The sequence below is a fragment of the Canis lupus genome, chromosome 17, assembly GCF_003254725.2.
Source record: "Canis lupus dingo isolate Sandy chromosome 17, ASM325472v2, whole genome shotgun sequence".
Taxonomy (NCBI): Eukaryota; Metazoa; Chordata; class Mammalia; order Carnivora; family Canidae; genus Canis; species Canis lupus.
Genome location: NC_064259.1, coordinates 15,814,543 through 15,830,391, shown reverse-complemented (window position 1 = coordinate 15,830,391; position 15,849 = coordinate 15,814,543). Strand labels below are relative to the sequence as shown.

The window sequence follows — 15,849 nt, the reverse complement described above, 5'->3', positions numbered from 1 at the left end:
TGCAAATAGGTGAATCTCCTGCTAGTTTGTCTCCTTTTCCTTATTATTGAACAAGGTCTATCTCCTGTCCAGCCTTGAGTTATACTGTCAAAAAGTAAAAATATTTTTAACCCCTCAACTTTAGGAGGCATCAAGCTTAAAGAAGAGGAGGTGATGGGGTACACAGAACATTTGTGTGGAGAAAGCCTGGTGGCAGAGTGTATGGGAAACCCTAACAGTGCTCCTTTCAGGGAGATAGGCTTTCTACCTGACTGTATGAAGCTTTCTAAAACACCTAAATTTTGCATAACTCTATGTGACACTTCTTGTCAGAAGAGCAGTAGATTCTTCACATGAATGGAAACATTTTTTTAAATGCTCAAAGTGTTTAAAGAGTGGTCAAAGTGGAAAGAAACTGACAACACAAATAAATGGAAAGATATTCCATGCTCATGGATTGGGAGAACAAATATAGTTAAAATATCCATACAACTCAAAGTAATCTATAAATTTAATACAATCCCTATCAAAAAACAAAAGCATTTTTCACAGAACTAGAAAAAATAATCCAAAAAATTGTGTGGAACCACAAAAGATCCCGAATAGCCAACGCAATCTTGGGGAAAAAAAAGAACAGAATTGTAAGTATCACAACCTTGGATTTCAATTTATACTACAAAGCTATACTAATCAAAATAATATGGTACCGGCACAAAAATATACACATAGATCAGTGAAATAGAATAGAGAACCCAGAAATAAACCTACAGTTATATGGCCAATTAACCTTTGACAAAGGAGGCATGAATATTCAATGGGAAAAGAATCTCTTTAACAAATGGTGTTGGGAAAACTGGACAACTACATGCAAAAGAATGAAACTGGACTGCTTTCTTATACTACACACAAAAATAAACTCAAAATGGATTGAAGACCTAAATGTGAGGCCAGAAGCCATAAAATCATGGATGAGAAAATAGGCAGTTATTTCTCTGATATTGGCCATACTAACATCTTTCTAGATATGTTTCCTGAGGCAAGGGACACAAAAGCAAAAATAAACTATATCAAGATAAAAAGCTCTACACAGTAAAGGAAACAATGAACAAAACTGAAAGGCAATCTACTGAATGGGAAAAGATATTTACAAATGACATATCCCATAAAGGGTTAGTATCCAAAATACCTTTAAAAACTTACACAACTCAACACCCAAAAAACAAATAATTCAATTAAAAATGGGCAGTAGACACGAACAAGTCATTTCTTCAAAGAAGACATCCAGATGGCCAACAGACATATGTAAAGATGCTCAACATCACTAATCAGGGAAATGCAAATCAAAACCACAATGATATATTACCTCACATCTGTCAGAATGGCTAAAACCAAAAACACAAGAAATAACAAGTGTTGGTGAGGATGTGGAGAAGGAACTCCCATGCACTACTCTTAGGAACACAAAATGGTGCAGCCACTATGGAAAACAGTGTAGAAGTTCCTCAAAAACTTAAAAGTAGAACTACCATGTGATCCAATATTTCCACTACTAGGTATTTACCCAAAGAATATGAGAACACAAATTCAAAAAGATATACAAGCCCCCCTGTTTATAACAGCATTATCTACAATAGCCAAATTATGGAAGCAGCTCAAATGTCTATTGATAGATGAATGGATAAAGAAGATGTGGTATATTTATACAATGGAATATTATTCAGCCATAAAAAATAATAAAATCTTGCCATTTGCAACAACATGGCTGGAGCTAGAGAGTATAATGTTAAGTGAAATAATCAGTCAGAGAAAGACAAATACCATACAATTTCACTCATAAGTGAAACTTAAATGAGCAGAGCAAAAATAGACAAATCAAAAAACAGACTCTTAAGTATAGAAAACAGATGGTGACCAGAGGGGAGGTTGCGGGTAGGGAATGGGCAAACTAGGTGATTGGGGATTAAGGAGTGCATTTGTTGTGATGAGGGCAGAGTCATGTATAGAAGTGTTGAGTCACTATATTGTACACCTGAAACTAATAAAACACTGTATGTTGGGATCCCTGGGTGGCTCAGTGGTCTGGTGCCTGTCTTCAGCCCAGAGCATGATCCTGGAGTCCTGGGATCGAGTCCCACATCGGGCTCCCTGCATGGAGCCTGATCCTCCTCTGCCTATGTCTCTGCGACTCTCTCTCTCTCATAAATAAATAAAATCTTTAAAAAAAAACACTGTATGTTGACTACACTGGAATTAAAATTAAAAAAATAAAGTGCGGTCAAAGTCATTTGCTTTGATCACTACAAATGGGCATGAAGGTGTGCACAAGGAAATTCTGAGGGGACCGTAGCCAGGAGCTGCAGGAATTGCCCCCAGGCACAGTCAGGAGCCTTCTAGGCCCCAGAAAGAAAGAGAAAAGCAATCACCAAAGAGGCAGATGACAGGAGGGAGAGGGGCAAAAGGGACTCCTAATGGCAGGTCCTGAATAGTGAACAGCATTCATTAATGTGACATTGTTTTAAACTATAAAGGCCTGTTCATATGGGAAATGCTGCTGTTATCATTACTATAGGGGATGAGAAAGGGACCCTCTAAAGTGCCAGGCATATAAATGGGACAGGATCTCCATTAGGTTTGGTTTGGTTTGATTTGGTTTTGAGAGAGAGAGAGAATAGAGGAGACAGGGGAGGGGCAAAGGGAAAGAGAGAATCTTAAGTAGACTCCCTGCAGAACACAGAGCCCAACCCCAAGCTCCATCTCTGGACTCTGAGATCATGACCTGAGCTGAAATCAAGAGTCGATGCTTAACCAACTGCATCAGCCTAGGTTTTTGAAAGAACTAAACTGCTGCCTCAAATCAGGGAAAGGAAATGTCAGAGACTGTCATACTTACAAATATTGAAGAGCTAGAAGAACCATATAGATCATTCTAGTCCAGTCTCCTCATTTCCCAGGGAGGAACTGGAAACTTGGAGAAGTTGGACAAGGGCTATGGTCCCACTTCATGTCCTGCCAGAGCCAGGACCAGGATGTTCATGGCCTGCCTCCAGCCCAGAATACACCTGCTTCTTTCAGAAGTCAGAGGGGTGGAGCTGGAACCCAGGTAGCAAAACACCTTTTCCCTCAGACTCTGAAGAGAGGACTAGACTCTCAGGAGACTCTAACAGAGCAGGAGTGGGAGAACTCCTGGCTTAATGTTAAAACCTGAGCTGGCACCTCGCTCTGGCCACAGGGTGAGGGAGCATGAGAGGACAAGTGAGCAGACACTCTCAGAAGCTTTCCTCATACTAGCATTACACCCACTAGCACCTGGGCCCAGCCTCTCACCCCAGCCCCCACCCCAGTAGCCCCACAGCCCTAGCTGGTTTCCTCCCCAGAACGTGGGTGCTGGACAAAATTACAGAAGCATGAGTAGACGCGTGGGTAGAGTGAGGCAGAAAGGGAAAGTGGTGAAAGGTCTGATTTCTGCAGATCCTACAGCAGGTTTGGATCCCTGCTCACCATTCAGGTGTGCATTTCACCTGTTTTTCTATAACTTCATGTTATATCGTGAGCCCCACTGCACTGGGGTGGCAGGAGCTTAATCTCAAGCATGTCTGTTTTCCCTGGGACTGTCTGTGTTCTGGAAGCTCACATGGTGCTAAGGGACTGGGTGGGAGGTCTCATGGAGTCTCTGAAGACATCTTTCTTCCTGCTCATCATTTCCAGTCCACACTTTTCAGTTCTCAGCAGGACATCCCTCATTCCAGGCAGAAATCCCTTTAGATCTGACGATTCCTTTCGCTTTCCTGTGCTGCCCATGAAAGCACAGGACTCACTTTATGCCATCTTGGGGCCATAGAATCTCCCCAGACGGCCTTGCCAACAGGTAGACCACAGAGCTCTCTACCAACCCTCCTTCTGCCAGGACGGCCCTTCCTAAAGACAGCAAGAGTGGGCATCTTTGCTCTTATTCACGATGTCTATCCCATCTTGTCTTAACACGGAGTCCTCACTTCTCCCTTAAGAGTATCAGCTTCTGGAAACATATTTCAAGACAACCCTTCGTTGTCTCTGATCCTACTTTTCCCTTCCCTTTCCTAGGGACTGAGCACAAAACAGCTTAGTTGTTTAAACTGGCTGAGTGGAGAGGGAAGGGCAAAGTAATTAACTACAGGGAGAAAAGAACAGCACAGAAGTTAATGTCACAAAATGTTGCCATGCTATGCATCCCAATCCTATAGGATGTGGATATGGAAGAAAATCCTTGGTGTTCACTGATACTCAGGAGTATCACTGAAGAAGCTGGAAATAAATAGAGGAGATCAAGCTCTCATGGGAAATGGCATGAAAGAAGAAGTTCCTCCACCCCTGGTCTTTCCTTGGCAGGAGAGAAGCCTGAGAGTCACCCAAGGCAGAGGTCAAGGAAACACCAGGATGGTACTGAGCTTGGCAGCATTTCTGGGCAAAAGGGTGTCCCTCTGAGATGGCGAGTTACGAAAAGGTGCTTCATCCTCTGGGCTGACAGCCCAGGACCAGAGAACAAGGCCTGAGAAGCAGAGAAGGGCTGCATTCCAGCCCCACAAACCCCTCCTTCCCATACCCTCCCCCCCACCCACCGGCCATGTATTTTTATGCCTTGCACCAACTGCATGACTCTGAGTGGGAACTGGCTACTTTTCATTACAAAACCATGTTGTATTTTAGATAAGATTTCAAGGGAACCTGCAGGAGGGCATGGCTCCATACCCAATAATCATGGGTAGTTAAGAAACTCAAAACACCAAACGCCAAGGTCATCAGACATTAGCTGTCTGAGTACTGGGTTCACTTTGGTCTGTTGTTTTTGTGAAAGAGGTCTCCACCTCTCAGGTAATGAGCCAAAGCTTGGGAATGGAACATTCAAAACGTTCTACCCTCAAAAGCTTCCTTGCTACTATAAATGGTTTTCATGTGTTATATATCTGTGCTCCTCAATGTCAACGCCACAGGACACTCTGTAGGGAACACAGAACTTAAGAAATCACCTCCCAAGGTTACAAAACGATAAACAAGAGCAGAGCAAAGACTAAAGTCATTAAGCCACCCCCCACCCCGCACAAGCCCGATTTTCTGGTATCCCCGATCATATCTGATGCAAAAGCTGCTTCTAATCAAAGGTGGTTGCATAGCTGTTATAATACTTTCCACATTGGACATTTTCACTAGTGCATGGTGTATCAGGAGGCCTGTGCATAAACAGACTGTCAGGTTGAGGAGATATGCTCTCTCGAAGTAAAGCCTGCATAAACACATATGGAACGATAAACCTCCAAGGAACCTCCTGCCCTCACTCACAATGACCCAGTGGAAAATTGCTGAGCAAGTTGCCAAGTTCACCTGATTCTAGGCTGCTGTCTGCACCATGGATGTGAATTGTTCCACTAAAGAACTTTCCAGTATCATTGGGACCACAGGATGTGAAAAATTACTGTGACTATTTACCCACTTTCCTAAGTATGGTAGTAACTGGTACCATTCTAAATCCACACAAGAAAAATTAGTTCGTTCTATACTATTGGGGCTGCTATTTGTCAATTAATGAATGAAAAGCCAACAGAGTGTTAGGGAGGGTGGGATATACGGAATTCCAGAGTGTTTATGATCTGACTGAGATCACACATAAGCAAGAAGGAAGAACTTACTCTGGCTCTGCAGAAAGGTCCCGGATGGTGGGGTTACTCATGGGCCACCACAGAGTGTGCAGCATCTAGCATAAGGATGATGATGTGAGGGGAGGGGGCGTCAGCTCAGCTGTCATCTGGCCTCAAGTTACTCCAGGTCAGAAGAGAAGAGAGAGGCAAACACCATGCGCAAAATCATGTACAAAGGGACAGCAATCAAACCCTTTGAAAAGCATGACTAAGAAATTTTGGAAAATGTGAGGGTGGGTCCGATGTCAATGGGGGATTAAGATAATTTTTCACAGAAGACACATGGCTCTGAAGGAAAATGTAATCAGTGCCCAGCGATGGATTGTTTCCATGTGCTTATTTGTCAACAGCCTAATGAAATAATGCAAAAGTGGTGAGGATGTCTCAGCCCCAGATCTTCCAACTTGGGAAGATCACCCAACTTGGGAAGATCACCCAACTTGGGGTGCTAAGCAGCCCACCAGGCTTGAGAGAGGCAGGCCCTACTTCCTTCGCCTACTCCAGAAAAATCTTCAGCTCTCAGAGCCAGGTTGATAGGGTTTCACATCAGTAGATTGATCCTTTAACATCCCCATTGATCCTTTTCTCATTCTGCCTTGGCACTCACAGAACTTGAATGCCTTCTTCCCTTTGCTGGGGCCTCCTTCTTTTATGTAGAAATGGTCCAACTTCTGAGCACCTGGGTGGCTCAGTGGGGGAGTGTCTCTCTTTGGCTCAGGTCGTGATTCCCAGGTTCTAGGATCGAGTCCCACATCGGGCTTTCCATGGGGAATCTACTTCTCCCTCTGCCTGGGTCTCTGCCTCTTTCTGTGTCTCTCATGAATAAATAAACAAAATCTTTAAAAAGAAGAAGAAGAAGAAAGAAGAAAGAAGAAGAAGAAGAAGAAGAAGAAGAAGAAGAAGAGGAAGAAAAAATAATAATAATGGTCCAATTTGCCTGTTGTCACAGAGTTGGGGAAAGGGTTTTTTTTTAAACACCCTTTTATTTATTTAAAATAAATAAAAAATAAAATAAAATAAAAAATAAAACAACTGGTGTGATAATAATTGATAGATCTAATGTTTGCTCCATCCCTGAGCCAACACCTCCACCCTTTGGTATGATGGAGAGGATGTTACATTGAAGTGACTTCATTAGGTTATAAGGATGCTTTTATCAAAGACATTCTCCTAAGTCAATCTCTTGAGGAGGTGGTAGGGGGAGTAGTAAACGTGTTCAGAATAACAGAAAAACAAACAAACAAACAAACAAACCAAGCACAAGTTTGCCTCTCCAGCTCAATGCTTAGGTGTGTTGAGGTCATACACTGGAAAGAGTTTCACACCCAGGGAGAGCCCAGTATTTTATGTCATCCTGATATTTCATATGGAACATTTAATGAACAAACTAACATGTGCTCCTTCTCCGAGGCCCTTGGTTACATAATTCCCATACCTCTCTTAGTGGACCTGCTCCTGATGCTTCATTATTAACCATCTAAGGCTTCACACACACCCAACAATATGTGTCCATTGTTAGGGAGTGATTTCCCAGTGTGGCCCTGAAAACCAGTCACTTCAAATCTGCACTCATTCATTCATCACTCATTCATTTGTTTATCCAAAATTACCTGAGGGCTTTCTGTATGCCATGAATAATGGTAAGCATCAGAAATAGATATACTACCCTCTGGGAGCATACAGTCCAACGGCTGAGACAGAGATGAACACATGATTATGGCACATGCAAAGAAATTATATGGCAGAAGGGCATACAAGAGGGCATGGAAGAGGCATTGTGAAATTCACTCTGTCAGGGACAGGAAGGCCTCATAGAGAAGGGACATGTATGCTGAGTCTTAGAAGACGAGCAGGAGCTATCCAGAGCATCATCATTCCTAGGAGTTTTGATTTTCCTATTCTGCATAGGACCTGGTCATGTAACAGTTTATAATGATAAGGATACTAAAACCCCCCAAATCCTTCCCTAAGATGCTGACAGTTATTACCAGGCTGGCTGATTACAGCCACAGTGCTCTGGTGTTAGCAAGTTGATGCTGGCCCTGCAATCAGCAGGCCCTGAGCCAGCCAATCCCAGGGGAGGACTCTTTTAGGCCTATCTCATTGTACAAAGATCCCCAAGCACACACCCTGTGACAGGGCCTGTGTATTCTCAGTCGCTGATGACTGGGTTAATATCAGGTATTCCTCAATTTAGAAAAGAAGCAAGACGGTCCCTGACAGCCTTTCCTCAGTTCTTATTCCTGCCCATGCTTGTCCTTAGGCCTCTTTCCCCTCTGCTGGGGTGCTGAAAGCCTCCACTTTCACACTACACTTCCCTGAACACAGTGATTCTATCCTCCTGATTTCTAAAACAGCAGGTTACAAAGTAGCTGGAGAACTAAGGCTCTCCATACAGGAATCAGGGAGATGGTTCAAAGATAGAAGGACAATATTATTTTCCTACATATGTAGGCCATATGTTTTACCTATAGTTGATTGGGGATTTCTTCTTTGCTCTTAAGAACTACAAAATTAACTTATCTGTAGTCTATGCCATCCGTCACCAAAACTCCCAATATGTCCGGTTCCTCTACCAACCAGACACACTTCAGTCACCTGCAACTATCGGGATACTGGAGAAGATCCTTTGGGGTGGAATTAATTGCATAATACTCTCTGGAGCCTCTCTCAGCTGTAATATGCCCATTATGCCCTTCATTTGGAGGGACCTGGCCAAAGCACCAAGAGATAATTCACACGTGGTAGAAAAAACAGAGAGCTGCAGATGGGTTCCCAAGGAGCTGCAGAATCCAAGGCAGAGCAAAAGGATCCTACCGTGGATAGTGGTACAGCCAGCAAGTTGGAGGTAATGAGATGGGTGCAAGCCAGCAGTCATTCTGAAACAATGCACTGATGCCAGGTGTGTGACATGTGACCCCAAGGAGGCCAGTGAGACAAGACCTGAATGAGTATCCACTGGAGTCAGTAATCAGGAGGCTGTTCATGAGCTCAGTAAGAGCAGTTTCAGTGCAATGATGTAGATAGCAACAGAGTGGACAATGACAGGGTACTTAATGCCCTTGAATTATAGACTTACAAAACTTGAAGGGGTCAAAATGGTGCCTCGTATGTCATATATATTTTGCCACACACACAAAGAATTAAACACCATAGGTGGGCAGGGTGGGGCTGTGTGTGCAGACGAAACAAGGAAAGAAGGAAAAATGGAGGTGGAAGAGGCATGAATTTCTGCTTTGTTTTAAGATAGGAGTGACTTGAGTATGTTCACAGGCCAAGCAGAATAAGCTGCTAATAATACATGACAGAAGACTTGATGGTCCAAAAGAAGGACAGAGGAGGAAAATGAAGTCAAGGGCAAAGGAGAGTGACTGGTCTTGGAAAGGAAGAGGACTGGCTCTTCCTACAGAGCCAGAGTGGAAGGAGGTCAGAGTAAAGTCAAGCCCCTCAGAGGGCCACAGTGAGGCAGCCCATGTGTGCTGTGGTGGAAAGCAAGAGACCAGTGTGGTAGAGCTGGAGAAGGTGCTCACCTGGAGACATGCAAAAGGTTCCCTAGTTTTCGTACCAAGTTAATCAAGTAACAAAAGGTGATGAGTCTTCTACTCTTGGTCACTTGCTCTTGTCTTGATTCCAGCTGTTCAGGTATCTTCAGGAGGACATCTAGATAGGTGTTCCTGGGCCCAGAGGTCAGGATGTCAGGCCACCACAGCTGAGGAGAAGCCAAGAGAATTCTGACTGGACCCCCCAGTCAGCTTTGGGCAACCAGACACAGGCCTGAGGATGACCCCAGGTTGGCAACACCTCCAACAGAGCTGCTGGGACCAGGAGGACCTGCGGTTACTGGGCTCTATCAGTTGGGCTTCCTGTTTAATCAGCCAGGACAACACACACCAGGCAGTGCCAGACCAGTGTCAGGATCCCCCCCTTTGGTTCCTGCTTTTCTCTTTTATCATCACATGGTTTCTGTGATTGCTGTTAGTACTGTTACCATCATCGTCATTATTATAGTTGAATTCGACCCAATGGGATTTGAAGGCCAATGTGGAACACCGATGCGGCACAAAAGCATTTTTTTTTATCTTGCCTGTCTCATATATTAAGTTTCAGTTTTATGGAATTAAAAACAGCTGAGGTCTGAGGGCCTCCTCAGGCCCACTTGACTACCTTCAGGCGTCCTGCTGTGGTTTGCCACCCACAGCGGCGAGGACCCTTCTGGGATGCAGACGGCAGGGCCTTAGAGAGGCCGGCAGGCGGGTGGTCTGGAGAAGCCTCTAATTAAAGCTCCTCAGACCTGCAGCTATGGGATCCTAACTTCTGCTTCTCAGTGTCTGGACACATCTCAAATCCCAGACCTTTTGCAGGACTCTGAGGGGCAGAAAACCCAAAAAATAAGGGGTGTGCACTGAGGGAGGGCACAGTGGGCTAGTGTTGGGCTGAAGTCTGTGTCTGGCTCACAGTCACCTCAGTTCTTCAGATGGCAGACATCTGTGCTATCCCAAGAGAGGAGCAAAGGGGTAAGAAAGCCAAGTGAGAAAGAGCCACCATCATGGTCTGGGTTCAACTGAAGGAGTAAGCCCCTGGGAAAAGGAGCATAAACACCCCATTCCAGAGCTTCTTTTCAGGGAATCATGGCATCATCCCTGAGGCTCACTGGCAGATCCCATGCACCTTGTGGCTGAAGCTCTGGCACTGAGTAAGTATGGACACTCCTGCTCCCCGTTCTTAGCCACTTGCTCTCAGAGGCCCAGTCAAGTTTTCCTAACTGAAAGTCCTTCTTTGCAAAACTATTCCTTGTGAGAAATGTTCACTGGTTCAATAAAATACATTTATTGGATTTCTCACATGCACCTGCTTAAAACACAAGACCTCAAAAGAGATTTGACTCTGAGTGCCCTTTAGAGATGGTTCTTATACTGGGAATGAGTTTCAGATCTCTGTCTGATAGGCAGAGAGCAAAGGGTGTGTGGTGGTGGAGTGGCGGACAGGTAGCTCAGGACAGGATGGAGCCCTGACTACCACATTCAAAGACTTCCCAAACTTCTTGTGCACAAAAATCCTTCGATGTCATAGCAAGATGCCAAAGAACACTTTGAGACTGCTTTCAGCTTGGGCTTTCTAGAGGCTGTGATAAGTGTCCCTGGAGCAAGGATCCCAGAACATGTCAAAAATCAGTCCCCATTGGGCTATAGATAGATCTTTGCCCGCTGCAGTCAATTTTTGTTCTTCTTTCCTAGAAGGAAAATCCAGGCAGAATCCAGAGGCCCGAGGACACTGTTTTCAGAGAAGTCATGGGCCTCCTGGGTGCTCCAGCTGATATAGTGGGAAGGGGAATGGACAAAGCTGGGGAAGCTGGAGAAAAGTCTAGCCCCGTGCTGGGAGTAGCTGCACGTCATTGCAACATATCCAAAAGGACTAGAAATTGGTCTCTTACAGGAAAAGCAGGTTTGAGAATCAGAGGAACAGCTCACTTATGGAAGGCATGAAGTGTAAGACCAGAAGGAAGGAGTGGCAAACAGAAGCAAAAAATACCAGCAAGATATTAAAACTGCAGAGAAGTTACGTAAAGACGCCAAGAATGAAGAAGTGACTAATGCACAAGAGATATGCTTTCAGAGAATAGCTAGCCTCCAACCTGGGTTTTCTCTGGCTTCTCTGAGAACTAAGCCTATTTTCAAAGGCTGTGACCGAGGAGGGTTGTCCAGGCTTCCTTGAGCGTGTGCACTTGTAGAAGATAAGTGACCCTGAGAAGGGGTGAGGATGGCTTCAGGTCTAATCAGACCCTCACATATCAGACCAGACAACCCTCATCCAGTCAGCTCACAAATGTGTGTGGATTCATGTCATATTTCTGTAATTTACAGCCTTATGACTTCAGGCAAGTTTATTTCATTGTCTGGATCTTCATCTCTTCATCAGTAAAATGGATTTATTATCTACCTCAAATAGTCATTGTGTGATCTACATTAACTAAGATAATGTTATAAACACCTAGTAATATACCTGGCATAGAGTAAGCCCTTCCTTTTTTTTTTTTTTTTAATTTATTTATTTATTTATTTATGATAGTCACACAGAGAGAGAGAGAGAGAGGCAGAGACACAGGCAGAGGGAGAAGCAGGCTCCATGCACTGGGAGCCCGACGTGGGATTCGATCCCGGGTCTCCAGGATCGCGCCCTGGGCCAAAGGCAGGAGCCAAACCGCTGCGCCACCCAGGGATCCCGAGTAAGCCCTTCCTAAATGTGGTCATTCTACTTATCCATCTGGGTTTCTTCCATTTCATTAAATTTCCTGGAGCAAAATATCCAAGACACCTCAAAAATTAGAGTGAACTTAACAACCAAGCAAAGTCCAGTTAACATGTAGAGATGTTAAGCCATGCTCCCTTACAGTGGTTTAACCAACCTTCAAGTGGCCAGAAAATAGATCCTGCTATTCCCAGCCCCCACCACCATTAACTAATGTTTATTATTGTTTTAGCCCACTATCCCTTTGATATTGGACTCTGAGCTTGCAAATGGCATGCCGAAGCCAGAGTATTAACAAATCCTGGCTTATCTCTCAACTGGATGTGGTGAATGGTTAGGACACACCACATTATCCTTTGTCCTCTAGCATCGCTGTCACTTAAACTCCACAGTCAAAACTATTTCAGTGGTGTAGTATGCTATGTGGGTTTTGGTTGAACATATAAAGAACTTACAGGAGAAGCTCTTCATTCAATAGGCTTACAATGTTGGATGTTTCACAACACAGACGTTAGAATCAGTTCTTTACTGTTCTTTGTATTTTCTACTGGGACAAATGGTTGCTCTTCCAAAATGGAATAGAAATTAGAAGGGAAGTACACATTTTTACTTGTCATTCAATTTTTCATAGCAAATAGAAGTAAAATAAGATGAATATACATGTAATGTACACTATGTATATATAAAATATTCTAATATACAGAATATGTTTATGTACATGAATTCTGATGTATATACATATCCATACAACATATTATATATGCATAAGGTATTGTAGAGATCACATAGTAACTGTAGCAGAGGCAATAATGCTCACCATGAGGTTCATTTGCTCTCCTTCTAGCCTATCTCGTCAATGGAATCTGGTCAGAAATGAGACTTGTCACTTTCAGATTCATTCATTGAAGAGCAAATGTGAATTCTCTATGCTTCTTTCTTCTTCTGCATTGGCAAATGAGGTGTGTTCCACATTGGTGTAGCAACCAGACGGTGGAACATCCATTAGCTGGATCCCAGAGCAAAGCCTCTTCTCCTACCCAATCCTTTGGCTGACTCACAATGAACAGATAGTATGAGGGGTAAACCCTTGTTGTGTTAAGCCACTAGGATGCTGCAATTAATTTGTTACCCCAATATAACTTATCCTATCCTGACTGATACAGTAACTATTCCTTGGAATTCTCTAAAACAAACCTCAAGTAGAGATTTAAACTCAGATTGAAGAGTAGCAGGTTTTAGAAGCAATGATTGCATTCTATAATTGTTTTTTCAAATTGATGTTAAAAATCAAGTAATCACTCAATTTTATTAAAAATATTTAAGTGTTCTCCTCTTAAATCTGGATAATTTTGTTTAAAATTCCAAACCTTTTATCTGGATAAGGTTTAAATGCTTTTCAGTCTTCCAAGTTCCTCTTATTTCTAGACTATCTTTCAAGCTAAGTGACTTTCTCTAACAGCTAGTAAGAACATTTCCAAATCTAGTAAGACAGAGGGCTTGGAGTTGTGTCTCACCTGTACCACAGAAGGTATTCACCAGTTACTTTTGTGACATTAAGATAATTGAACTAATGCTTATGATGTAAAAAATAATAATAAAAGCAAGAACTGCAGCCTTTTGCCAGCTTTACGTCTTATGGGAAACAAAATGAAATGGTGAAGGCAAAGTTTTTTCACAATTCATCTACCCCACCTGGATCAAAGTGATACAAAAGGAGGCAAACACGCTTCAGTGGTTTGAGTTCGAGACTATGAAGTGAGAATAACGTACTACTGGATGATTTCCTCACTTTACAGGGGTTTTCTGAGGATTAAATAGTTAAAACACTTTGAAGATGACAAATGCTTAAGAGCTAAGCATTATTATTATCTGAAACTATTATTACATCAGTTTCTTGTGTAATCAAGTATTATTATTGGAAGCACTGCAAGAAAATCTAATCTTTGGAGATTTTAGGCTCTATTTGCAGAACAAAGGGGCATGGGTATCATTCATCCTAAGCACTTTAGACATGTGAATCAAGAGTATCTGGACAGTGAGTGAGTATTTCTTGTTTGCCTATATTTCAACTAATAAGAACTTTGTATTTATTGGCATGACCCAAAAAGCAATATGGTACTTTGGGGAGGAAAAAAACCACAAGATTTAGATTCTAGAATAAGGTAAAACTAAAATGGAACCTACCCAAACATTTTCAGCTGAGATTAAAACCCCTCCTGGCTATTTGAATAAATTGCTCTTTAAGTAATTAAAACTGTAACCTATGGTCTTTAGTAAATTCTAGCAATTTCTCTGTAGTCAATTTCAAGTATTTTCTAACTGGCTTCTTTCCAAAGAGTACACCTGTGTGTTAGTTGAACAATGTCTTACTGAAAGATGAAATTAACTAATTTTGTTTGATTTGGATCTTGGTTAAAACTCTGAAGTTAGATATTTATATGCAGAGCCACATAAAGAATACTAGCTTAAATTATTCCACCAGGGACTATAATAAGATTTCCATTTAGCTAACAGAACATTAGAATATGCTTAGCTAATGAAAACGATTTATCTCTGTTTTTCTATCAAACACAAGAATTGGAGGAGGGGCAAGGAACACTTATTTTAAATATAGAACTTCTAGTAGTTTAGCTTTCTTTCCTTCCATGCTACATCCTTTTCCTAACTTTATTCACTTTTGTTTCTGAACTTTGAAAAGACCTTGATCTATTTTAATTCATGAAAACCCAATAAAACATTGTTTTTACTTTAAATAATGGGTCTTTAATGCCTTTGATCCCCCTTTCCCATGTAAAATAAAAGCCTAATGATTCCTATTAAATGTGAGGGAGAAAGTTTATTTCCATAACTATTTTCATTTTATGAGAGTAATTTAAGTTTTCACTTTTGTCCATTCATTATATGGGATGTCACAAATGTTGGAAGATGGGATTTATTTATGTTTTCAGTTTGGATCTCAACTTTTGCTTTGTATGGAATTAACCCATAAGAGCACAGGTGCCACCATTCACCCCTGTACCACCTCAAGAGTGCAGGTATATGCAGTAATAATCCAGTGCCATTCACAAATATACTACAAATCCTGAACACTCACACTTTCCGTGGCCCTGCAATGGCCTCCAAGAAGCCCCCATCTTGCTGTCAGAACATGCAAGCTCTCCTTACACTTGGACATGTGGACTTCACACAGCCTTGATGGGAAGGAATGTGACTGGTTTCCCATGCCATGCTCTCTGGGACCCAAACCTAGTGAAGATTGGGAGGGATACTTCAGCTTGTGAGGGGAGACTTAATTGTGCCTTGTATGCTTCCTTCATCATCTCTCCAGTTTTTGCAAACTGCACTGGGGAAACAGATGTTTGTGATTTTTTTTAAAAGAATATTCAATTCTACAATCAAAAAATTAGAGAAACAAATAAATGAGTATAAATGAAGCCAAGTATAGAGATAGATATCATGTGAGAAACATTTTGCAAAAGAAGAAGAAGAAGAAGAAGAAGAAGAAGAAGAAGAAGAAGAAGAAGAAGAAGAAGAAGAAGAAGGAGGAGGAGGAGGAGGAGCAGGAGGAGGAGGAGCAGGAGGAGGAGGAGGAGGAGGAGAACATACATGTGCTAAAAACAGATTGGAATGGATGGAAGGCCCAAGTCGGCACTAAATATTCATGAGGCATATGAGCCATCAAGTTTTCATGAGGCATAAGTAAATATTCATGAGACCTTTAATTAGCCACTTGGTGGTGGTCCCCATTTAACCTCCATTTGTTCTCAACCCACTGCTCAGTTTGCATGCTTGTTCTGCAATAATAGTATTCATGGGACACTAGTGACCCCCAGGACTGATGCCCAAAGAGTAGTATTTGCATCTTTGAAGGGCATATGTTCTAAAACTTTAAACATGCACATACAAGGAAGTCCTAATTATATTAATATATATTATTAATTACTCTCATAAACCA

The 15,849-nt window shown here is 42.3% G+C and overlaps 1 protein-coding gene across 1 annotated transcript in view; it reads right to left on the bottom strand.

Moving 5' to 3' along the window:
* Positions 1-15,849, bottom strand: part of LOC112665009 (uncharacterized) — a 69,328-nt gene that overhangs the window by 13,897 nt on the left and 39,582 nt on the right. The window contains exon 5 of the mRNA XM_049095345.1: positions 9,179-9,357. Coding sequence (XP_048951302.1) covers positions 9,179-9,357 — 179 coding nt within the window. The remainder of the gene's footprint in view (positions 1-9,178; positions 9,358-15,849) is intronic.